The 26,762-nt window shown below is 37.5% G+C and overlaps 1 protein-coding gene across 1 annotated transcript in view; it reads right to left on the bottom strand.

Moving 5' to 3' along the window:
* Positions 1 to 19,942, bottom strand: part of LOC148952185 (tribbles homolog 2-like) — a 62,342-nt gene extending 42,400 nt beyond the window's left edge. The window contains exon 1 of the mRNA XM_089089647.1: positions 19,338 to 19,942. Coding sequence (XP_088945773.1) covers positions 19,338 to 19,619 — 282 coding nt within the window. The 5' untranslated portion in view covers positions 19,620 to 19,942. The remainder of the gene's footprint in view (positions 1 to 19,337) is intronic.
* Positions 19,943 to 26,762: the final 6,820 nt, after the last annotated feature.

The raw sequence follows: 26,762 nt of genomic DNA on the forward strand, positions 1-26,762 counted from the left end.
ACGAGACTACCTGACTTTCAGCTCTCAAATTCAATTTTAAATACTATAGTTGTTTACACTGCAACTTTTGGGGATCCTTTTAATTCGCTTAGGGGGGGGGATTTTGTATTTGATCCTATAGAAATTGTCCATATATATGTAGATAGAATTCGTGCACTCTTAGAAAACCAGATTCAGTTGTGGAGGGGTAGGGATTCAATTAAGGTTTCAATTGTTTTAAAGGTGTTCTATTTAAATGAAGGAAAAAGTGAGGTTTATCATGATTATTTACGTACTGAGATGCGAGTGGTCTATCCACATTTAGAAAATTATGAAACAGTTTTTATAGATTGGATAGACCACATTATTATGCATCTCGAAAATTATAACGAGAACGGGAGTGGGTCTGTAGTTTTATTTTTTGAAAATTTAAGTATAAATATTTGTAAATTTATAAAAGATTTTATTTTAAGAGGGGGGCATAGGGATGAGGGTATAGTTTTAAAATGAAAACCAGATTTAGAGGGTTGTCAATGTGTTCAGCGAATCTGTTTCGAAACAGGCCAAAAGTGTTTAATGTATGCTTTCCTCATATCAGCATTCGAGCCTCTAGCAGATGTTGCTAAAAGGAAAAATTTAGAATATTGGGCTGTACATGGGAAGGTCGGGTCCGATTTTCCCACTGTAGATTTTTCATGTTTAGAGGGAAAATACCCAGTAACGTTCAGGTACATTGATATTTTTGAAAGGGCCAATGCCCATTTAAATATCCGCGTTACTGTGGTTCAGTATGAAACTGAATTTGAGTATGGGGTTCGTTCTAATAAGAAAGGGGTGTTGTTCCCAGTAAGGAGCCCGTCAATTGAATTGGTGAAGCACTGGGTTTGGTTGCTGTACACACCACCTAGTCAACCTAATGCAATTGGCCATTTTAATCCTATTACAGACATCAGTAGAGTTCTGGGGGAGGGTAAAAGGAATAAGGGGGTATGTTTCTACTGTCCGACATGCCTGTCACGATTTCATAGTGATTTAAAACTACGGAATCATATGAAGCATTGTGGACGGCATGGTTATCAGTCAGTGGAAACGGTTTCAGGTGATAGGGCCACTATACGTTTTACAACTTTTTAAAATACCCTCCTCCAAAGCTATAAATCTCTTTGGCTTGTGAGGTGAAACTAGTGGAAGTGAAAGATCCTCGATTTCCGAATCGAATCAAAGAACATCGTGCCATTGCAGTTTCCTACGCCCACGCACAGAGAGACAGTTCTAACACTATGCAGTTGTTAGAAATAGTCGAAACGTTGGATGAGAATAAGTGCATGATCAAGGCACTGACGAAATTAGTTGATACTGCAAATGGAGCTATTTCTCGTTTGAGAAATACCAATTACCCAATGTTGTTGTCTGAAGAGGATCGTCTCGCGATTAAAAATCAAAAAATATGCTAGGTTTGTAAGGGGGAGTTTGAATAGGGGGCTAAAGGGAAAGGGACTAGGGGGAAAAGAGGAGGGAAGGGGAAAGTCAGAGACCACAATCACTGCGGGCAGGAAATAACCACTGGGCGGAGTAATATTAGAGAGGTAGTACATGATCCGTACAATGTGTATGCCAGTTAGCAGTTTTTTTTAGTTCAATGTTCAGTCACAACACAAACATCGTTTTAAAGTTCAGTGGACAAGCTTTGGCATGTTAGCACTAGGAGGGATGATGAGTATAGGTCCAATGTATGAATGTTTAATTTGTCAATTGCAGAAAATTCTGTGCAGCTGAGAAACTGGTTCTTCTCTAATTGAAATGGCAGGTAGTGAAAAATGGGCATACTTGTCTGAATACATTCCGGTTTTTATAGTCTTTTAGTTATTTCCCCAAGGCATTGAGTCAATTGATTCAAGTGCAGAAAAGCGACAATTTTAATAGTTTTCCTTTGCTTAAACAGCACTTTCCAGAAAGTGAAATGTATGACCTATTGACCTGTAAAGGTGTATATGCATAAGACTATTACTGTTTTGGCGCTCGGTTAGGCGAGGAGAAACTACCTCCAATTGAAGCTTTCTATAATTCACTCACCAACAGTGAATGCACTGCCAAGGAATACGAATTTGCCAAGAGGGTCTGGGCTAAGGGTAATTGTAAAAATGGGTGGGATTATCATAGACTATACTTGGCCAGTGACGTTTTAACTCTGTTAGATATTGTCTGTAAAAACACAGACCAAATCTATTCAGAGTTTGGATTAGATATAGGGTATTATTTTTCTACACCATCTTTGGTGATGGAGTTGATTTTAAAAATTAGTAGGGAAGAAACAGGGTTGATCACTGATCTAGATCAACACCTTTTTGTAGAAAGGTCAATAAGGGGTGGGTGAGTTTTTCATGGAGATCGCGTTTTGACAACAGATCCAAGCGGACAAGACACTGGTGTAAAGTCAAATACAGCTTTCCTTTCATGAACTCGTTATAACCCTCGGCAATGTCTCACTACTCTTTGCCAAGTGGGAACTATAAATGGCTTGAGAATCCTTTTGAGTTTCCCGACATTCACACCATCGAGGACAATGGGCCACAAGGATGGTTCTCTGAAATTGACGGACAAATTCCATAGGCGCTTCATGATTCAGTCAAAGATTTTGTTTTCCCCCGTATCAATCGACCAGTGACCAAGGACTCACTACGCCCATACAATCGATCATTGGTTGATTATATGGGGATGCACTGGACCCCCTCCAAGCAGAAACTGATTGCGGATCTGGACCCTAAACATATTATCGTTGTTCACCATGTGCTTTTGCGCTGGATGGTGAACAATGGTTTCAAGATCACCAAAATACATAGGGTCCTGCAATTCAGTTAAAAACCTTACTTAAAGACGTTTATCGATACCTTTGTCGATAAACGCTCTAGGGCAAACAGTAAAGTAGAGAAGAATATGTACAAGCTATTTTTAAATTCAGCGTTTGGGAAAATGTGTGAATGCGTACGGAACATATCTCGTTGTGACGTCGTGACTGACCCTCAAGAATGTGCAAGAACTATTGCAGACCCCAATTTTACATCGTTCACGTGCAGAGAGGTAAGCATGGTTCTTCTACACAGGAAAAAGAGAAATGTGGTACTGAACAAGAATATAGCAGGAGGTAGTTCAGTATTTGAAATTTCCAAATAGCTCATATTGTCGTTTTTTTACAATGTGTGGAAGGTACAATGGCCAAGGGAGGGGGAGGTTCAAGTGTACTATGGGGATACAGATTCTCTGCTGTTAAAAGTAAAACCCGGGATTTATTGGGAGATTTAGAAAATGGGGAACACATCAGCTCGCGGATGGATTTCACTAACTGGAATCCGTCCCTCTACCCCAAGTTGGTGAAACGTCAGGCCCCAAATCAATTTCTCATGTTAAAATCAGAGACGGGAGTGATTTGATAGACAATAGAGTGTTCCCGGCTCCTAAAGTTTATTGCGTAGAAAATCACAACAAAGATATAAACAGGCGTGTAAAGGGGTGCCTACACATTTTGTAACGAACAATTTCAACATGAATGTCTACAGAAACTGTGTAGAGAGTAGCCTAGTTCCAAGAGCACAAGTGCTTGCAATTTGCTCTCCGCAGAGTAAAAATTATACTATTAGAGTGGGAAAGAATACCATGCCGTGTATATCCGACAAAGTCTTTGTGCTCGAGAATGGTGCAAGTGTACTCCCCCGTGGCCACTATCGAATTTCAGACCGCTTTGAATGTGTACACAATCGCAATCAACTCGGCATGGATAAATTAAATGAGCTTAACCCAAACCTAACCTCACCTGATAACTTAAATGCTCTAACCAAACCTAACCTTTCATGAATTAACTTAAATGCTCCAAATACATTCTAAGACCACACTGGCTATACATGACAAATGAAACTCAGAGGAAAAAAAGTAACAAAATGAACAATAAAATAATAATGGTGAAAAACCAAGGATTTGGTCAGCCAGTGGCGAAACCATGAAGATGAAAATATAAGCAAATATTTCGACAAGGACCTCCGCCAAGTCGTCCTCAGTGCTAAAAAAAACGAAAAAAAACAAAACAAAAAAACGAAAATCTAACCTTTCGAAGTTTTCGTTTTTGTTGTTGTTTTTTTTCGTTTTTTTTAGAACTGAGGACGACTTGGCGGATATCCTTGTCGAAATATTTGCTTATATTTTCATCTTCATGGTTTCGCCACTGGCTGACAAGATCCTCGTTTTTTCACCCTTTTTGATTTTATTTTTCATTTTGTTACTTTCTCTCCTCTCTGAGTCATTTCAACGCTCCAACCTAACCCAACCTTTCATGAATTAACTTAAATGCTCAAACCTAACCTAACCTGCAACAGAAGCGACGGCGACTATTGTATACACAATTCCCGCGGCCGGCCTTCGGCCCGCGGCTCCCGAGGTGGAGGGGTCCCACCCGCGGCCTGCCTTTGGCCTGCGGTTCCCCGGAGGGCTGGAGGGTATCCTTTTAAATTCATAGTGTTCAACTGTGCTATTGTTCGTGTTGTAAGTTGTTTTTATGTCAATAAGTGTATTACAAATAGTGCTGTTGTACAAAATGTGTGTGTGTACTATTCTTGATGTGCAAGTGTTTTTTATGACAATAAATGTTATCGTTGTACAAATAGTGTTGTTCTTGTTGAAGAAAAAGGTGTTTTTTGATAATAAATATTGTTGTTGTTGTTAATAAATATTGATGATGTTCTTGTTGAACAAAAAAGTGAAAAAATGTTGTTGTTAATAAATGTTGTTCTTGTTGAACAGAAAAGTGTTTTTATGTTAATAAATGAATGAAATATTGTTTTTGTTGTTCTTGTTAACGTACTAGATAGATCTATGGGAAAATTGTTATTATTACTTATTTATTGGACAAGTATGGTTTACAGTTAGTAGTAGTCTGACTGTTGTCAACAGTATGTATCAATTTAAAACACCATTCAGGTTGTTTCTGTGTGGCCCATCAATGTCGGGGAAAACGACACTTTTAGCTAAAATAATTAAAAATTGTAATGAAATGTCTTTGGAAATACCAAGGACAATTTATTATCGTTATAGTATTTGGCAGAAATCCTACGATCAAGTAAAAGCTATTTCCTCATCTATGCCGATACAATTTACACAGGGACTAGATGTTTTCAATACTATTGAACCCAACTCTTGGTTGATTATTGATGATTTGGCTGAATCGATTGAACAATTCCCCCAGGAAATTCCACAGCTTATTACCGTTCGCTCTAATCATGAACTCATGTCCATAACCCTAGTTCTAAACAATCTTTTTCATCAGAGCAATTGTATGAGAACCCTTGCTTTGAATTGCACCATCTATATTATCTACCGAGTTGTTCGTGATTCTAGCTCGCTAATAACTCTCAAAAAGCAAATATATCCCGGCGCTCCCAAATTTCTGCTGTCAGCGTAAACTCAGGAGACAAATAAGCCCTACGGGTACATTTTGCTAGATGTAAACCAGAGCACACCCAAGGGCGAACGTGTAGTTACATATATGTTTGACGACGAAATTAATTTATATCTTCCGGTGAACAGTAGAAAAAGCTATTAGTTGCCATCATGACACTGAAGAAACTACACGAAGAACGGCATTTATTTTCCGTTTTAGGCACTTCAAAACCTCCATTCAGGAAGGTCATACTCAAACAAGGTTTTGACAATGATTTCATTAATCTAATATCTGAACTTTGTTTAAATTTAACTGAGGGCAATGTACACTTGCCAAAAGGTATTAGACAACAGACAAAGCAACATCGTTCCACTCTACGTGCCTTGGCTTGCAAAAACAAGGGACAAATTTTCAAAAGAAAACGTCTCCTTCAAGCGGGCAGTAGCTTTTTCACACTGTTACTGCCACTAATTGCAGGACTTTAAACAGTTTTCTCTAGATGGCTAAGCCCTATAAATTGACGCCATTTGAACTTGTCCTCTCGCCCGTGGAACATTTTGAAGATAATCTAAGCAAATTCATTAATGATGAGAATATTGCCGATGACAAAAAGCTAGTTTTACTTCAAGATAGATTGCGAAGTTTAGAAAAACATAGACCTTATCGTGAGTGATCCACCGCCATCGTCACAGATCCCCCTAAACAGAAAACATCTCAAGATTCAGCAGTGCAATCAAAGGAGAAGGAATTGAATTCCATAGTGACAACAATTGGAAACCTATTGCCAGTGACCTATCGAGAACAGAGTAAAAGAGTATTAACATATTTCATGTTGGAAAGCGATTATAAAGTTCAAGTCGATAGCACAGGGAAACGAATTATAATTCAGGGAAAAAGTTATAATCTACTTGATTTAATTTGTGATATGGTGACGAATCGTAAAGCACTTATCATTTGAAAATAATCTATACACCTTTCTAAATGCATCAAACTTCCCCAAAAGTCTTATTGGCAATAAGCAAATTCTAAAGAAACTAAAAGAATATAGTCCTCCAACAACACCAACACCACCATTTAAAAAAGAAGAAGATTCAATATTGGAGAATACTAGCAGCAGCAACAGCAATGATTTTATAAAACCAGTGGTTAGTCAAAAGCGAAAACGGATTGAATCTCCAGTGTGCAAAAGGGTAGTGGAGATTACACTACGTGTTTGCGTTCAAAATGGTTGAAGTTCTGAAACATGTTTATGAAAATATTGGTGAAGCGGGAAGTCTAAGTTCCCCCAAAACGCTTTCTAAAGTTGCCTCTGGCATAGATGGTAGCACATTAAAAAAGAAAGAGTATCTTGAAAATGAACCGAGTTAAACACTGCATCGGAATCGCAGATTTCGTGGCAAACAATATCGGCAAACTAAAGCCTTTTCCCCTCTGCATATAATACAAACTGATCTTTTAACTTTAGACACGATTCAACGACGTCACAACGCACCCTACAAATATATTCTAGTGGCAATCAGTGTCTTTAGTTGCTATGCCTATGCCATTCCATTGCGATCAAAGAGAGTTGTTGAAGTTGCTCATGCTGTTGAAAGTATTCTTGAACAGGATTGCTATAGAAAAATTCAATCAGATCGCGGTAGCAAATTTGTTAATCCTCATGCGCAAAAAGTTCTATTGAAATATAATACAACCCTCTATCATAGTCACAGCCCGATAAAGGCTGCATTGGCTGAAAGATTGATAAGAACGGTTCTTCTTTTAATTTTGAAATATGGTAGTCTGAAAAATACTTCTGTTTTTATTCATGATTTAGATAAAATCATGAAAAAATATAGCCAACGATTCCATCGATCTTTGTCCAACTCAAGCCCTCGGGACGTTCATTGCAGTGAAAATACATTTGATGCTTTTCTAAAGCAATATTCCAATGGTAGTGGTGGCAATCAGAAGAAAAAGAAGAAATTCAATGTTGGTGATACTGTTCGAATTAATAGAACCACCAATATTTTTGAAAAGGGGAATTATTTATGGAGCACTGAGCTTTTTAAAGTGTCCAAAATCCTAAACACTACAGCCACTACATATCGACTGCGAGACACCAAACATGATGTGATTCTCGGCGGTTTTTTATGAATATGAACTGCAAAAAGTTAGTAACGCTAGTGAAATTTATCAAATTGAAAAGATATTAAAGAGTCGTACTCGTAGGGGCAAGAGACAGTTGCTTGTTCGATGGCTAGGATACAACTCTGATTTTGATTCTTGGGTCAGTGTTGAAGATATTAACAATGCCCAATGATTTCTATGTGACTTTCATGTCCAATGTTTCTGATCCTCTCTACAATGACTTGAATAGAACAAGTGATTTTTGGACGAAACTCTCCCCCAACATCAAATTCGACGGCGCGTATGATGTGGCTCTTGTCGACTGTATTCTCAAAAATAAATATGACATCCTGAGAAAAGATCGTAAATATGAAATAAAAATTAGACCCTACGATTTGCTGCCGCCACCCTCAGGTGATCAAGAACAAATTCAAAAGATCAATTGGATGAATTATCCATATATTGAATTACCCTATAAAAAACTCACCTTTATGAATGAGTTATGTCGTTCTATCAATAAAAAAATTCCCGCCCGTAAAAAATGAGCTTTCATTTCAACTATTCAAAGGAAGAGGGCAAGATCAATATTAGTTCACCTATTGCTGATGAAAAGGTTATTCTCAATGATAATCTAAAAGATGTTCTTGGCTTTAAGCTCAATATAATCAACGGTAAAACTGCCGGAAACACTAATTTCATTTTTGCTGACTACCCGCCTGCCTTATCCATGGACACTTGTATATTTCTCTACGCTTCATTTGTGGAAACATCCCGGGTTGGCAAGAGCAATGTTCCCCTCCTACGAGTTGTTGAACGAAAAACCAACCAAGAAAATATTCACCATTACAATATAAAGCATCTTCAGTATATCCCCGTAAACACTTCGTATTTGGAACTCTGTCAGTTAACACTAAGAACTGAATTAGGTGATCCCCTAGCAATATCAAAAGGTTTGGCTGTGATTAAATGCCATTTTTGACCCATCGTTCAACAATAAGACATCTAATAGAAAAGTGGTATTCATTTGTCCTGATATTGACTTCTATGTTAATACTCTTGACCCAAGACAACAGGGTAATGGAATGGACTATTACAAAGGTCGCTCGTCGATGTCTGGCTATGGTCTTTGCAGTTGGTTTGCTAAGCTGTTTTGCTCTTCACTACCTCTGGCTAGAAAATATATTGTACCGGCTGTGACAGATTTTGCATCCTCTACACTATACGATTGGGGCTCTGGCAAGGATTTAAAAAAAAGTGCTTCAGAAAATTTTAGGTCCAGTGCGCGAACCCTTGGCGAGAGATTAAAACAAAATGGAAAAGGTCAAGAAACAATGCATCACTCATCAGTCTCTACTCAGGTCAGAAACGAAAGACATCACCCCAGTCAAAGAAAAGAAGGAAAAAGCCAACACGCACTGTAAACAAAAGAAGAAGCCCCGGTAAGATAATTATCTGACCAAAACTAGATTTATTTTCCTAATATATCACATTTACCGCATAGGGGTTTTCAACCTTCCATCAACTTCTCTTTGAATCAGTTCAATTCAGAAAATGATGAACCGAGTGTGAAATACTGATCATATGAATAATTTTATCCACAACAACCCCTCTCCGATAATATCCACTTTCAAATTTGTTCCAATGAAGATTACTTTATGGACATTTCTTCGACATTTATATATTTACGAATGAAAGTCCGGAAATTCGATAATACATTGCCAATTCTTGCCGATAGAATATCCTATGAAAATTGTATATTACATAATCTATTTCGTCAAATCAGTGTCTATATAAATGGCATACTGGTGAGCAAAAGGACCAATCTCTCAAACTATGCTAGCTATATACAATTAATGTTGATGAAACCCAAGTCATACAAGGAATTGAGAGGCACCTCCAATGGATATGAATATATTACTAATACTAATAGTACAGATGCACTTAAAAAAGCTACAACTAGTGAATAACATCTAGTTGGAAAAATGTATCATGAAATATTTAATATACTCCAATGGCTACCACCAAATATTAAAGTGGATATAAAATTGACGCTTGCACCATCCAATTTCATATTGAGCATAGGACTTGCTGACAATCCAGACCTATCTCTCACTCTCACCTCGGTAATACTACTTGTATGCAAACAGTAGGTTATGAGTTTTATTGCTTTGGCAAAGGAAAAACTGAGAGCCAGTGGAAATAATATTAAACTACTTGTTCCTCATACAATCACCAATCAATGTCATATTGACACGGAGTCACGCACCTTCACCGACTCATCCTTTACCAATGGCGAAATTCCGTTAAAACTGGCCTTGGCATTTGTAAAAAGCGCTAGTGCAATAGGATCGTGGACTGGATGCCCACATAAATTTGAAATGTTCGGGCTTTCATCTCTTGTCTGCAAAGTAAATGGAATCCCACTGCACAATCTATCTTTTGATACATCCTATAGAACATTGTATGAGTTGACCATGCAAACCCTAGATCATGATTCGCAACTATTTGAAAATGGTATAACCGAAGAAATATTTGCTAAAACACATGGTATCATTGTATTGGATTTGTCTGGCACCCAGAATATGAGTATAGTACGTACGGGGAGTGTGCGTTTTTGAGTGTACATTTGCCGACCCATTAGCTGAGAGTATTGCACTAATCTCACTAAATCAATATGAAAATTATTGGGAAGTCCCTCCCAAAGGTAGTATCCTACTGAACTTGAAGCCATCAATACTAGTCAAATAAATAATGTATTGACTATCGGCCCCTACATTTCCCTGCACAAAATCTACTGTCTGCAATTGGATTTTCTTGAAAAAATTGAAGGTCCAAACAATACCCTAATTATTGTTAATAGCAGTTCGTCGACTGTGCAGACAGGCCATTGGTTGTGCATCTTTCAAACAATGAAGACGACTGAAGTTTTTGATCCTCTTGGCCTACCCTATACATTCTATACTCCCCACATCAGCAACTAGATTGAGAACAGTGGGAAAACTATTATTCAAAATCGGAAGAGAGTGCAGGATCTGACGACTAAAAGCTGTGGCTTCCATGCACTACTACATTTTGTGTTGCAATGTCGCGGCTATACTTACAAGCAGTTTCTCAACGTTTATGTAGACAATCCACTTCTCAACGACTTTATGGTGGAAAATATCCTCTCAGACCTGTATAATATTGATTTTAGTGCCCTACACATAAAGTGCTTAAAAAATGTATGTGAATTTGTTTATTAATAAATGAAAAATGTATATACAACAATTTCTTTATTCTTCACTTTAGATTTCTTCTTCTTCGGTGTATAGGCAACTGTCGAGAACCACTAATGCTGGTAAATCATTTGGATACACTATATATTGATCTTGATTGGCTGCAAAGTCAGGGTCACGTTTTCTACAGTATAATGTAACTTCACTCATGTCATATCTCTTTGTATAGTCAATGATACTATTTGCATTCATATTATGAAATTCACGAGTTTCAATCTGTCTATTTGAAGCAATATCACATACAGTGTTTTCAAATGGTGAATCACATTCGGTAACTGCCAAATAAAAATCACTTGGTTTATAGTAATAATAGGCAGTGTCGTCACAACGATGAAGTAGAAACCAAATTGTCTTGTTACCCAAACAGTTGAATCGTAGACCAGATTCTTCCTCCCAGAATAATTTAAATCTACGACGATACCAATCTCGTAGAAATAAACTAAAATCATGTTTGGGATTCTTTCCAATGAAACCGGGGTAAGTTTCACCCACTGATCACATTTGTCATAGTGGCAATTAGAGCATAGATGTCCTCTAGGGTGAGAGTCACAAATCTCTTAAAGACATGAATTACATCCTTTAAATTGTACAGCATATCCTCTATGTAATTTAAAAGGATTACATAATTTGCACTTTTCATTATAGTCATCAATGATTTTACAATTCTTACATGGTGACCAACTGCCAAAAGTGTAAATGCATAGTGGACATGTATAGAACATTTTTTGGTTTCTGATGTCAACTCTCTCACAGCTAAAAAGAAACTGATCCTCGTTCGATAAATTCAGAGGGAGGAATGGGAGGAGTAACTCTGTGACGTTACCTCTTTCGAATGGGGGAGCCATCTACATTGAATCTATGGCACAGTTTTCAAAAGTATATCCACAATATTATTCTGCTTTGTTCCAATTAATATATCAATAAATTGAGTATGAGCATTTAAGTCACATCGACAAATTTTAATACAATAGTCCAATGGGGGAGAATCAGTTTTCATTATATTGTCAAGTGCTCCCTGAAAGAATATATTTCGTTGAAGGGATAACTCGAGAAAATCATCATCCAAAATCAAATTTTTTTCCATAATCACAATATTCAATCCAATTCTCTCTTTCTCAAATTCATTCATTTTTTAGTCCTATCGCTCTCACTGCAGACTCTTGGCTGATCATGATTTGTTTACTTAATCTAACAAAAAGAAAGGGAACATTTATTATTTTGAAACAGTTTTTCTACATAACTGCAGCAATAATATTACATTTATACACTTAGTAATATGGCCTAGTATCTTTCATATACTTCAATGATGCACTTAAAGCACTTTGAAATCTATTCCCATGCGCTATATCAACTTTTGCAACGAAGCATAATTGATCCTCCATTTTAAATTTGCTCAAGGATATCACATGTCTTGCATATACTTCATCCCATTTCAGAAAAATCCGCGATCCTTTCGTGATTTCCACCGGAATGTTTGGGGCTGTTGTGTCATTGCCAAAAACTCAATTACCCATTTATAATTGTGTAAGTACTCTACTCATCATTATTGGTAAAATACACTAGCATGTAAAGTTAAACTGTTCTGACTCTTTGAATTTTATTTCCACACTAATAATAACTAAAGCAAAAAATCCTTTCCTTACATTCTCTGCAATCATGTCCCGCTAATATTTCCGACTCCCTAATTGGCTTAGAAAGAGTCACGTGATCTTGTCCCGTTAGACTCGATCAATACATTGCCCCGTTAGAATTCAGTGTGCATATGCAAACTTCGTCCCGGAGTCAATACACTTAGAAACAACAAATAAATTGACCTTGAAAAAGGTGTCATTGACCCGTTAGTGGATCAATAATCCATGAATAAATTATAACCTGTCAGCGTTAGACTTGATTATAGATGGCAGCGGTAGGGCCCCGTCGCGTCTATTGGAGCCTCCCTACTGGTAGGTGGTGGGCGTTTCCCATATCCACTAATTTTAGGCCAGATCTACCAAAAGCTATCGTCATATCTACACCAAACTTGATGAGAGGCGAAAGTAAGCGTCCTAATTGCGTCTTTGGGGTATCCAGAAACAATCCTACCTCTGACAGGTGGGGCAGGGGGTCCCTAAATTCAATTGTTTTTTTTTTTATCAGGAATCTACCCGAGAAGTTGATAGGATACAAGCCAAACTTGGCGGGAAGTAGAGTTAGTGTCTTATTTATGCCTCTGGGGTCCAGACCTGATTCAACCTTAGAGGGAAAGGGTAGAAGTTTCTAAATTTGTGTCCATAAAAATATATAGCAGAAATGGTTATCGGATCTCTGCCAGACATGACAGGATATTAGTTAATATTGTAGCTGTACTTTTTGATTGTTTATTTTCATTCCGACCTTTCTGGGGGCGGGGGTCATCAAACAAAGAGTAGGCCTATTGAAAATCAATCAAATTTTATGGGTAGTAAGAGCAAATTTAGGTAGAGTAGGCCTATTGAAAATCAATCAAATTTTATGGGTAGTAAGAGCAAATTTTGTAAGTTGCCCTTTGGGGGATCTGGGCCCAATCCCGGCTTTTGAGAAAAGAGGAAGGAATTCCTCAAATATTTCGATCCACACACCTAACCGAGACACTTTTGGAAATTCACCCAAACCTGCCGCAAAGCAAGAGTAAGAATCCTGCTTGTGCTTTTCGGTATCAGGACATGACTCAACCTCTATGGGAGGAGAGATCTCAAATTATTTAAATTATTGGCATCAGAAGGGATGCTGCATCTCACCCAGGCCTGAAAAGTTGTAACAGCTGGAATCCTATTTCTTTTAGGGATCAGCACCTCCTTTGACACCGTGAGGGAGAGAAGGCAAAGGGGTCGCTAAATTTCGTCACTCATAAGGATATCCATTATAAGATGTAATCAGATTTTAACCAGACTGGATGGGATTTTGTCGCAGCTGAAAAAAAGTTTGGAGGAATAGGAGATAGGGGGGATTTCCCGGGGGAAAACATTTAACATATTCAAAGTGCTTGAGTTTAAAACAATCCCAGCTTATCATTGCAATAAACATCTCGGTTGCTGCAATAGCTGCAAACAAGCAAAGAGCGAACCACAGCTCATAGTAACCGAAAGCTTAAGAGCAAGTTCCCAAGGGATAATCGTCAAGAGGAAACTTGACAGAGGGGAGGGGACTTTCTAGTATGATTCGAAAAACTGTTAGAAAATAATTAAAAAGAGCAACTTTTCACGTGAAAGTAAGGAGCAACATTAAAACTTCAAACGAGCCGAAAATATTCCGTATATGATGGGAGCTGCCGCTTCCTCATCCGTCATTCTTTACGCTAAAGTTTGACTTTTTGTAACAATTGTTTCAGAACGGCCCATGAGACGCAAGGGTCGTTGAATTAAGAAGTATATATAAATCACTTCAAGACTTCAAGTAAAGAGTGAGGGTCCAGGAGGGGGCAGTCCCACTCATATACGGATAAGTTTCTGTCCGTTTTAAGTTTTTAATGTTGCTCCTTACTTTCCAGTTATAAAGTTTGTTTTTATTTAATAATAAAATAGATTAATATCCGCATCGATACTCTTTGCTTGTGAAAAAATTATCAGTAAGAGTCCAAAATTGACAATTCAGATTGCTTAACTGTCAGTCAGGCAATTACAAATTTCCAGGGAGAAGTTTCGAAATTCTGTATCTTCTTATCTTTAAAATGAAGTATCAGATAAAAACAACGTGTCTATAAAAGATGGCAAGTTCAATGAAATTAAAAATTCCATGCACTTTTTTTTAGTAGGCTTAATACTGAACAATATGAGTTACTTTCAGAACCACCAACTGCGAGAAGGAGAGGGGGCTAAGGCACCATATGAAATGGCTACGCCCTTGTTCCCTCGAAACAAGCTTGAGATTGGTTCTACCTAATCCATAAAATTCGGTGCATTTGAATATAACCAAATTCAAACGATGAGCCCAAGCTAAACTTCGTAGATTTTACCGAATCGCTGCCTGATTTCTGCCAAATTTTCTGCAGAAATAAGAAATTTTGCAAAATTTCTACCGTAATTTTCGCTTCGGCAAGAATTTTACTCAATGCCAAAAGAATTGGGGGGAGTGCATCCCTCCACACCCCCTCGGGACCCTTTTATATGGATTATTTTGATGGACTTTGTCTTGAGAAGCATAGGAAATGCAATGGGAGACCACGGAATCAAATGGGGAGGAAACACTCCTGGACTTAGATTATGCTGATGATTTAAGCATCCTAGATGAAAGTGTGAGCGAAATGAATGAATTTTTTGACGTTTTGCGAGTTCATGGTGCTAGAAAAGGTTTGAAAATTAATGTTAAGAAGACTAAGTCCCTAAGGCTAGGAATAGGGGAAGATGAAAAGGTGACGTTGGGTAACGAAAAGATTTATCGGGTGGGTATCTTCACTTACCTTGGTAGTATTATTAGTAAAGACGGTGGGAGCAGTGAAAATGTTAAAAGTAGAACTGTCAAGGCTCAGGGTGTTTTTTCACAGTTTGGAAGAATAGGAAGATAAGTCTGCAAACCAAGATTAGAATATTAGAAGCTACAGTGATGACAGTGGTCAACTATGGCTCTGAAGCATAGGCGCTCCGAAAAGCGGATGAAGATTTGCTAGATATTTTCCAGAGAAATTGCCTATGGATTGTTCTGGGTGCCCGGCTATCTGAGCATATTTCAAACAGTAGGCTGTACGAAATATATAGTTCAATCCCGCTTTCTAGGGCTATAATGAAAGAAAGTTTGGGATGGGTAGGACACATCGTGCGAATGAAGGAAGACAGGTTGCCGAAGATTGTGCCTTTTCGGCCAACCGTCGTGGGCCAACAGAAAGCAGGTCGTCCTCTCGTCTGGGGTGGGAGAATGTCATAAAGAAAGATTTAAAAGAAATGGGAACTTTCTGGGAGGGTGTAAAGAGGGAGGCTTTGAATAGATTGGGATAGAGGAGGAGCGTGCGTAGCTGTGTTGGCCTCAGGTGGCCTGATGCTGCGGTGAGTTGTTAGTAGTAGTTGCAATGTGTCTTAACATACCTTCTTTTCAACAGGCCTAATTAACACTGATACCATTACTGTATATATCTAACGCCTATTATACATGCATTAGGGGGGGGGGGGCTAGGACACGATTCAATAAAAATTTAGGCCTTTGTGCTCAGGGGCGTCACTACCCAAAATGTTTGGGAGAGCAAAGGATTTTACCGACTGGCTGGTCATTTTACCGACTGTTTTTTTTTATCAATAATTAGCATAATGTCCATTTTGAATACGATACGTTATACGTAAAATCACTGCACGAGTCAGTAAAACCGCTGCATTTGCCGACAGAGATTGAGATTTTGGTATAAGTCATGTCATTTTTTTCATGCTCTTTATTTAATCAAATGGAAAATTGTAGCACCATCTGTAAAATCAGAAGTCAGTAAAACTGTGGCGTCGTCCCCGTCTGGGGTGGGAGGACGTCATAAAGAAAGATTAAAAGGAAATGAGAACTTCTTGGGCGGGTGTAAAAAGGGAGGATTTAAGTGGATTAGGGTGTAGGGGGAGCGAGCGTAGCTATGTTGACCTCAGGCGGCTTGGTGCAGCGGTGAGTTGTTAGTAGTGGTAGTAGTAGTTTACCTACCAAGTTCCGAGATTTCTGTAGATGATAGCCTATATCAGTATTTTCGTAGTCTTTATTTAACCAAACAAAAAATTTTGGCGCCGTCGGAAAAATCGTGAAGCTTTGTGCCATGATTTCACCAACTCATTTTTTACCAAGAGGCCAAAAAATTGGGGGGCGTCCCCCCTCCTCCCATACGTGACGGCCCTAATTATGCTTCATTGGCTTGGGTTTTAAAAATTGTATCTTATTAATTCAGCAGGATTTTAACCTATATAAAGACGTTTTTTTTCTAAATTTAACAAATAGAAAATGTGCATAATAAAAACCTTTTAAACCAGGATTGAGCAAAGGCATGAGGCTCAGTACACTTCTCTCGAGCCTCATTTGAGCAGTAGGCTATATCTATTTCTCAAGGTTTCTTTTCGTAACTTAAGATTATGAAAGACCAGTGCCCTTTGGAGGGACAAGAATGGAGTTAGATACCACAAATATCTTCCCAGGAAATCTGAGGCTCTGAATTCATTCCTGAAAGTTTCATTCAGCCAGCTCAATTAGGCCAACTTCACAAGATTAATGAAATCCCCGGTATGGTACTTGTATGATATACACCCTAACCGCTCAAGTTGTTCATTTATTGACGCATTATAGAACCGTTTTTTTGGTAAAATTCTACTTTAGCTACTTTTGCCTATTTTGGGAAGGGGTTAGGTTAGGAAAATGAAACTTTCAGGGATGGGTCTACAGGCTAAAGTATGTTCCGCGAAGGTATTTTGAAGTACCTACCTCCACAGCTTCTCCCTCTAGAGGGTCCTGAAATTTGCTTACACGAGAGGTCTGTACCTATTGAAATTCTGACAAACAACACTTTAATTGTCAGTTATTGAAATTCTGACAAACAACACTTTAATTGTCAGTTATCTTCAGTCAGTTTAACTCTACTTTAATTTTCAGTTATCAGTTTCTTTTTCTCTGGCTTTAGTTCTGAAAATGCAATTCCTGTTATTTGAGTAGAATTTTAAGCCATATCAACCTTTTTTTTTTCACAATTTAGGAAATGTAGCCTATTTACATATTTTTAAAACCTTGTAAATTGGGATTGAGCAAAGTTGTGAAGCTGAAAACAATTTTGTTGTACTTCATTTAAGCGGAAGATCCATTTTGCAAGGTTTCACTTTTATAACAAATGGGTTTTTAAAGGTCATCAAAGGTCAGGACCCTCTAGAGGGAGGAGTGGAGATAGGTACTTTAAAATACCTTCCCGGGACATACTTTAGCCTGTAGACCCATCCCTGAAAGTTTCATTTTCTTAACCTAACCCCTTTCTAAGATAGCCAAAAGAAGCTAAAGTAAAATTTTAGGTAAATTTTTGGCAGTTCATATTATTGACTTAGGAATAAAGTGAACATACCACTTGATGCCTTGTTTTATGCTTTTTACGAATATAATAATCGCTTCTATCGGAAATTCAAATTTACCCACCCCACCCCCCAAATATGCAAATATATACCCTGAATTGTGACCACACAGAGGTTATCAAAACTAGTTAAGTTATTTAAAAGTGGTTAAACACATATAAATAGTTTATAAATAAGTTTTTCAAGAGTAACATATTCCAAAAATACTTATTTATAACAATTCAAACCTCCATGTAGGCTACTAGGCAACTCAAATATAAAACGTTTTCCTAACGTTTCAAATTTTTCGAGTGCCGTCGACAAAAATAGCGCTGAATTCTGCGAATCGAAACTTTGCCGTCGACAATTCATGGTATATTCCAATTCGGGTTATATATTTGCACATTAGGGGGAGGGGGTAAATTTGAATTTCCTATAGAATTGATTATTATATTCGTAAAGAGCATAAAAAAGCATCAAGTGGTATGTTCAATTTATTTGTAAGTCAATAATATGAACTGCTGGTAAATTTTTCGTTATTCATATTATTGACTTACGAATAAAGTAAACATAATCATTTTTGTCGGAAATTAGTTTTACCCCCACCCCTATATATACCAATTCAGGGTATATACCTGCACATTAGGGGGGTGGGGGAAAGTTTAAACTTACCTCTCATTTACATCTGAAATAAAATTTACCCCACCCCCTAATATGCAAATGTATACTCTGAATTGGTATATATAGGGCTGAGGGTAAAATTCATTTCCGACAAAAATTATTATTATATTTGGAAAGAGCATAAAAAGGCATCGAGTAGTATGTTTACTTTATCCGTAAGTCAATAATATGAATGACCAAAAATTTACCGAACTGCCAAAAATTTACAAAATTTTACCGCTTTCAGCATAGAATGACAAGACAAAGAGAAGCAACAGAAACAGAATACATGGAGAATATACAATTTTGGCTATAGGTACTTGTATGATATAGGCCTACCCTCTACATAATATTCTTCTAAATGTTTCTCTGACGCTCAGTCTTAATGAAATATACCAAACTAAGATAGCAATATAATACTTTAGAAACTTTATATACTTTATATTTGCATATCAGGGGGGGGAGGTAGGGGTAAAGTGCAGCGGGTCTGCATGCCGAATGTGTTTGGTACAATCATTCTGCATATTATGTAGGGTAGTAAGAGTTGCTTTCTAACTTCACATTGTCCAAATACTTTACCCCCACCCCCTATTGTGCAAATATATAGCCCAAATTATGTATTTTCCATCTACATTCTGTCATTTCTCTTTGTCTTGTCTCACGCTATGCTGAAAGAAACTAACGAAAAGAAACAGTTCTATAATGCGTCAATGAATGAACAACTTGAGCGATAGGGGATATATCATACAGGTACCAAATTCCCTTATCTAGAATTTTACCCAAGTTCACCTTACTTTTTTGCAACATTGCACCCCAACTCAGCCTTAATGTCTCTTATTTGATCAAGTAGCCTATAAAAACGTTTAAAAAATGCTTGTTCCTTAAACTCACCCTACACGCTAGTTCCCTCTTGGTAACGAGGTCAATGGCACGTTTCAAATTAGATCCTTCTAAATTTTCAAGAAACAAATATCTATCGCCAATAATTTTGGCATCTGTGTCAATTCTCTCATTTACTTGTTCTCCAATTCCTGACTGAATCCTTGGAGGCGTCTCAGGGCGAACCATTTCGCATCCATCATTATCTTTTTCCAGATTTCTTTGTGTGCTGTAAGGACCACCTCTTTTTTTTCTCGACCGTTGAACTGGACCTGAATAGCTGCTTTCAGACATTGAATGACGAATTTGAAATTAACAATCCCGAAACGCTCTGCACTAATGAAGATTGCGTTTTGCACAGTCAAAAAATTATGTCAGCTGTTTAAATCCAAAATCGAGACTAAAGTACCTAATTTTATCTTTTTGCCCCTTGCTGTTATCTTCCTGGAGGATTGCATATTACATCTCCATATTTCATTCTGATGTTGTAATGATTTTTGTAATTAAATAACAAATAACTTCTTTTCACTGCAGCTGGTTGTCAATTTTTTCCACAAATAATTAAAACTGGATATTTCACTGCCTCGTACGTCTATTAGCAATAGAACAATTTACAATCCTACGGAAATATGAAGCGAGAGAGACAAAGTGAACGGCAAGACGGCCAATCGTAAAGACACGAGGTGGAGTCATCCTGTTTGCGTAATTTTGTTGTGAAATTGATTTTGGTGAAGCAACTATCGTATATGTTTGCTATATTCACTTGTGTCATGAAACTCAAAACTGGATAAAAGCTTTTAGTTCTACAAATATGCCATGAGAATTCAAAAGGCATTAAATAAAAACAAGTTTTGGTAAATATCTGCCAAATCATATTATTGATTTACGCATAAAGTGAATATACCATTCAGTGCCTTTTTTTATGCTGATTACGAATATAATAATAATTTCTATTAGAAATGAATTTAAGCCCCCCTCCCCATGTATGCAAATTCAGGTTATATATTTCTACATTAGGGGGGGGGGTAGAGTTTAAACTTAAATCCCATTTACATCAGAAACAAAATTTGCACCCCCCCCGAATTTATAAATATATAACCTGAATTGGCATATATAGGGGGGAGGGGCCTGAAATTCATTTCCGATAGAAAGGATTATTATATTCGTAATCAGCATAAAAAAAGCACCGAATTTTATATTCACTTTATGCGTAAGTCAATAATATGATTTGGTATATATTTACCCAAGTTTTTTCAACTGATAGTAAGTAGCAAGATTAAAACGAACAGAAATTATTCCGTGTATGAGGAGAGCTTCCCCTTTCTTAACCCAACGCTTTTTAATGCTGCAGATTTTTAGTGCTATAAAAATCGGTACTTTCCCATTATATGGGCCTTTCTAAAAAGTCAAGTTTGGTTAATGCTAATGAAATAAAATAAAATAGGATGAATATATAATAGTTTATAAACAAATTTGGACAATATGTTTGCAACTTAGGGGGGTGGGGGTAAAGCATAGCATATATTAAATACATAACCTAACCTAGGTACCTTCCCCTCCCTAAACCCCAAAAAACAACAGTTTAAATATCGTATACGCAATGAAAACAACGCTCTGCATAGCATTACTCTATAGCGGTGTCTTGAATTAACCCGTCAAAACGGGTTTTCCGTGACTGGTTTCCTTGTAAAGGCCCATATAACGGGAAAGTACCAAAAAATCTTCTTATTCCAATACAACGGTCCTTGTGTTTAAGCCAAGGCCGTATCTAGGGGGAGGGGTCGGGGGGTTTGAACCCCTCCGAAATGTTTGTATGACTCGTAAAAACGTAACAAAAAGCGACATAAACAAATATTGTGTGCGTTTTTGAGTTTTTTTGTGTAACCCCCCTCCCACCCCCCCCCCCCAAAAAAAATTGAGTAAACCCCCTCCGAAAAAAAATCCTGGGTACGGCCTTGGTTTCAGCACTTGTTCTTAAGGAATTCGGGCAAGAAGTCAAACTTAGCGTAAAGAGCGACGGGTAGAGGAGGGGCATTCCCCCTCATATATGGAATAATTTCTGTTCGCTTTAAGGGTACTTGTGTATTATCCAGAGCACACTCAGAATTGAAGTTAGGTTAATCATAATGATGAAAATATAATACTTTAGCTGCAAAATTATGGAAACTAAAACAAAGAATTATAGAAAGCAGGCTGCCCAGAGCGCGTTATAGGCTATTAAATACCTAACCTAGCCACCTCTATATATTAAATATTTAATTGAAATACACCGGCTTCGTATTTTATTTCACGAAAGAATAAGCTATTTATAACCAAATGCGAGAGAAAAGCCGATTTTACTCGGATCAAACAAAGCAAACTTCTTGAGTGTGTTCGGGATAATACACAAGTACCGTTTTAAGTTTTAATGTTGCTCCTTACTTTCAGTTGAAAAACTTCTTTTATTTAATTTCTGATCATTTTTCAGACTATGCCCTGGCCCCTCCACGATATGATGGCGCTACCATGATATAATGTGGGTTGCTGGCCCCGTACCCCCTCCCGATCCCTTGATGTTTAATTGTATAGGTACTTATTTGTTATATAATACACACTCGAGAACTTATATTGCGAACATGAGACAATACCCTGTTTTCACGGTGTTTATGCCAGACAATTAGCTTCTGACACCCCCCCCCCCCACCACCACCAGCACCACCAACAAAATGACCCATCACTTTCCCTTCACAATAGCTGATGCGCAATTATGCATCAATGAACGTAATTTCAAGAAAAATCAAGTAAATTAACTTAGTTTAATATTTATTTAATTCCTTATTTAAGTTTAATGCTTAGTAAGTATTAAAATAAATGTTCATAAATCGATTGGCTATCTCATAATTTTTCAATCGATTGCAACTTGGTCCTGTTTGGGGCAAAATCTTAGTTTGGTGCCAAAAATGGCAGAAAACGGCATTTTCCCTTTGGCACAATCTTTTTTGTCACTTAAAAAGGGCACTATAACTTTTAATTTCCAATCGAAGGAGCACTTTCCTGATCTCATAGGAGCATCGGTTCAACACACTCACCCCTGGGAAATACAAAAAAAAAAAAAAAAAAAAAAAAAAAAAAAAAAAAACTAACGAATAAACACGCATTTGTGATCTTTTTCCTGGAAAAACCAACAAACAAAATTCCACATTTGTGTAGAAGGGAGCTTGAAACCTATACACTAGGGTTCTCTGATAAGCTGAATCTAATGTGGTGATTTTCATTAAAATCACTTGGCTTTTTAGGGGCGTTCTCCCCCTTTTCTGAAGATGAGACAAACGTTCGTAGGTTCCTATCTTTTGATGGATAACTTTAATCTTAATGAATTTTATATGTTTGGAATCATAGGCAGCGCAATAGCGCTGCCTAAGTAAAGAGCGATATGGGCACAGTGATTTTTTTTTTTTTTTTTTGACCAGGACACTTCGTATCGTAGGAGTTGTCGTAGAAACTTCGAAAAGGGCTCATTCAATTGTAAACTGAAAGGGCTAGTGCCATTTTTAATAGTTGAAAGTGATACTATTTCCCCAAACATTTCCAATAAAATTTTTTTAAGATATCCATTTTGTTCAGCGTAGTTGAAAGATCTGAAAATTATGTTCTTGAGGATGACATCCCCCCCCTACTACGTAATTGAAAGGTCAAAAAATATGTCTTTGAGGATGACCCCCCCCCCTCCACAGTCCTCAGGGAAAGAGTTATAAGTTATGCTATGGGGGCATATAAGGTATATATAGAAAGGGTGATCGTAAAAACTCCGGAATGGGATCATTTGATTAGAAATAAGATGATCTAGTTCCCTTTTTAGGATTCAAAGTAGTCAGAGGGTGGATGTTACCTCCCCCCTCCCCCATACCTCGTATTTTCACGAAATGCATCTGATAGACATTTTGAGATGGCCAATTGTTGGCGTAGAAATTTCGAAAAGAGCTCATTCGATTGGAAATTGAAAGGGCTCGTGCTCTTTTTAATGGTCGAAAGAGATTGGAGGGCAATTAACATTCACCCTCTCCCATGCCCACCATTTCCTCAAACACATTCAATAAAAATTTTTAGATAGCCATTTTGTTCAACGTTGTTGAAAGGTCCAGAAATTATGTCTTTGAAGATGACACCCCCCCCCCCCCTCTACAGCCCTCAGGGAAAGGGTTGTAAGTTATGCCCTGGGGGCATATAAGGTATATGTAGAAAGGGTGATAGTATAAACTTCAGAGAGGGATCATTGGACTGGTAATCAAAAGTTCAAGTGCCCCTTTTAAGATTCAGAGTGATCGAAGGGTGGATACCCCCCCCATACCTCATATTTTCTCGAAATGCATCTGACAGAAATTTTGAGATGGCCTTTGTTGTCTTAGAAACTACAAAAAGAACTCATTCAATTGGAAATTGAAAGGACTAGTGCCCTTTTTAATAGACGAAAGGATTGGAGGGCGACTAACACCCCTCCCACGCCCACCATTTCCCCAAACCCATCCAATCCAAATTTTTAGATAGCCATTTTGTTCAACGTAATTGAAAGGTCCTGAAATTATGTCTTTGAGGATGAACCCCCCCCCCCCCTCAGGGCAGAGTCCTCACGGTAGGGGTTGTAAGTCATGCTCTGGAGGCATATAAGATGTATATATATATATATATATATATATATATATATATATATATATATATATATATATATATATATATATATATATATATATATATATAGAAAGGGTGACCGTATAAATTCCGAAGGGGGTGCATTGGATTGGTAATCAGAAGCTATAGTGCTCATTTAAGATTCAGAGGGATCGGAGGGTGGACCCCCCCCCACACCTCGTATTTTCCCGAAATGCATCTGATTTTAATTTTTAGATGGCCATTTGTTGTCGTAGAAACTTTGAAAAGGGCTCTTTCGATTGGAAATTGACAGGGCCAGTGCCCTTTTTTATATTCGAAAGTGATTGGAGGGCATCTAACCCCCCTCCCACGCCAACTATTTCCCCAAACCCATCCAATCAAAATTTTAAGATAGACGTTGTTGTTCAACGTAATTGACAGGACCGGAAATTATGTCTTTGAGGATGACAACCCCCTCCCACCGCCCTCAGGGCAAGATGAGTTATGCCCTAGGGGCCTATTAGGTGTGTACGGACAGGGCGATTCAATAAATTTTGAAGGGGGCTAACTGGATTGGTAATCAGAGTTTCCAGTGCCATTCCTATGATTCAAAGTGATCAGACGGTGGATTAACCCCCCCTCCAAACCTTGTATTTTCCCGTAGTGCATCTGGTAGAAATTTTAAGATGGTCATTTGTTGCCGTAGAAACTTCGAAAAAGGCTCAATCGATTGGAAATTGAAAGGGCCAGTGCCCTTTATATTAGGCGAAAGTGATTGGAGGGCAACAAGCCCCCCCCCCCCCAGGCCCATCAATTCCAAAACACATCTAATCAAAATTCTGAGATAGTCATTTTGTTCAGTGTAGTTGAAAGATCTGGACAATTATGTCTTTGACAACCCCCATACCTTCTCAATACCAGAACATAATTTGGGCTTTACTGAAAAAAAAATGGCTGTGGATTGTCAGGTTAGTAATACATAATGATATATATATTCCTTAAAGTTTTAATTATTTTTAATTTATTAAAGTTAAAAAAAAAAAATTTTAGACGTATTTTGTTTGTTTAACTCATACAATAAACAACCGAGTCAAACTAAAAACAAGCAAAAATTAACATGAGTAGGGCTGGCAACCCCCAAGACCAGAACATAATTTGCACTTTTTGCACTTTTGCACTTTTTTAATTTTGCACTTTTTACTTGTTTAAAATTTTTTACTACATATATGAAGGGGAAAGTCCTCCCCTTTGCACTGCAATTACAGTGCGAGTGTCTGGTGCCCTTTTTAAGAGTAACAAGAGATTGGAAGGCAAGCAGTCCTTCTTGCAAGCCCATTCGCTTTCCAAACGCATCCAGTCAAAATTTTGAGACAAACATTTTGTTCAACATAGTAGAATGGTCCAACTACTATGTCTTTAGGGATAGTCAACCCCCCCCCCCCAACACAATACCTTTTGATTTGTTTTTGAAGAAACATTTAGCTTTAAAGCATAATGGGCCAACTGCATAATTTTGGGCGGTTGACATACCTGAAATCAAAATATGTTTCAAATGTTTTCACCTTTCTTACTTTCATGAATAAAAGTTATCAAAACCTTAACGAAGATATGTCAGTATATGTCAATTTAACTGACAATCCACGGTCATTTGTTTTCTGGTTTTTTTGTTTTTTTTTTCAGTAAAGCGCAAATTGTGTTCTCGTCATTAGAAGGCATGGGGGTTATCAGCCCTACTCATGTTAATTTTTGCCCGTTTTGAGTTTGACTTGGCTTTTTATTGTAATTTCTGTTCGTTTTGAGTTTCATTTATTTACTGATAGTAATTTGAGGTAGTTTTACGCTTGGAAGATTATTTGAATTTATTTTTGATCATTCTTGGCTTAATGGAGCTATTTACTTTTCTTTGAAAAACTTGTCTTGTGGAAAAAGTTTTTTTTAAATAACCAATATAAAAGCCATTTTTTTACGCATTAATTATTATTGAAATTCCTTTTTTAGAGTTGCGGCTACTATTGGCCCGAGTCGCTCTTTACTTACAGTTCGTTAACAAGAACTGTTTGATAAGCCCAAAATTAAAAAAGGTTAAATCATAAATTTCATACGAGAGCAAAAGACTGAAAAAGCTTGAGAGAAGCAGCAAACCAGGAATATTCACAGGAATTTTTTCGGTGGGGGAGGCACAATTTCGGAAAAATAGGCAAGGCAAAGAGAAATATAAGGAATTACAGGGTAAATCGCAAAAATTTCGATATTTCAAGGAGGATACACCAACATATTTGTGAATTGGCGCCACTGCTCCAACCATGCGTGAAAGCCTGCATGAGACTTTATGACCTCTGGAAGAACATAATTTATTTTTCAGGAGAGTGGAAATATTTAAAAATATATTGTATGTTTTCGGAACGTATTAGGAAGAGCTGTTTTATAAAAGGAAGGTTTTCCTTGCCATCCAAGATACTTCAAAACGAATTTTGTTGTCAAATGCTCCAATTTCCAACTATTTTTTTGCGATTGGGAAAGATGATGTAACAGGTCTTGAAAAAAGTAGAAATTTGGAACATTTTAAAGGCCAGGTAAGATAGAAGAAAACAGAATGGGCCAATAGACAGAACCTGCTTTGTTTGAAGGGCTGGGATGTAGGTTAAATCTTTGCTTTCATAAAGTTTCATATAACGAATTCTTAACAGTGGGGCCAACTCAGGGAAGTTAGGGGGATGGGGTAAAAATTCGTTTTCCAAAATCTGCGGGGGGGAGGGCATTTTGTTGTTTTCTTTTTTATTATTTCTTCAATAAAAATACAAAAACCATTTT

Source organism: Artemia sp. Qi Xiang Cuo, chromosome 5 (assembly GCF_049724085.1).
Source record: "Artemia sp. Qi Xiang Cuo chromosome 5, ASM4972408v1, whole genome shotgun sequence".
Classification (NCBI taxonomy): domain Eukaryota; kingdom Metazoa; phylum Arthropoda; class Branchiopoda; order Anostraca; family Artemiidae; genus Artemia; species Artemia sp. Qi Xiang Cuo.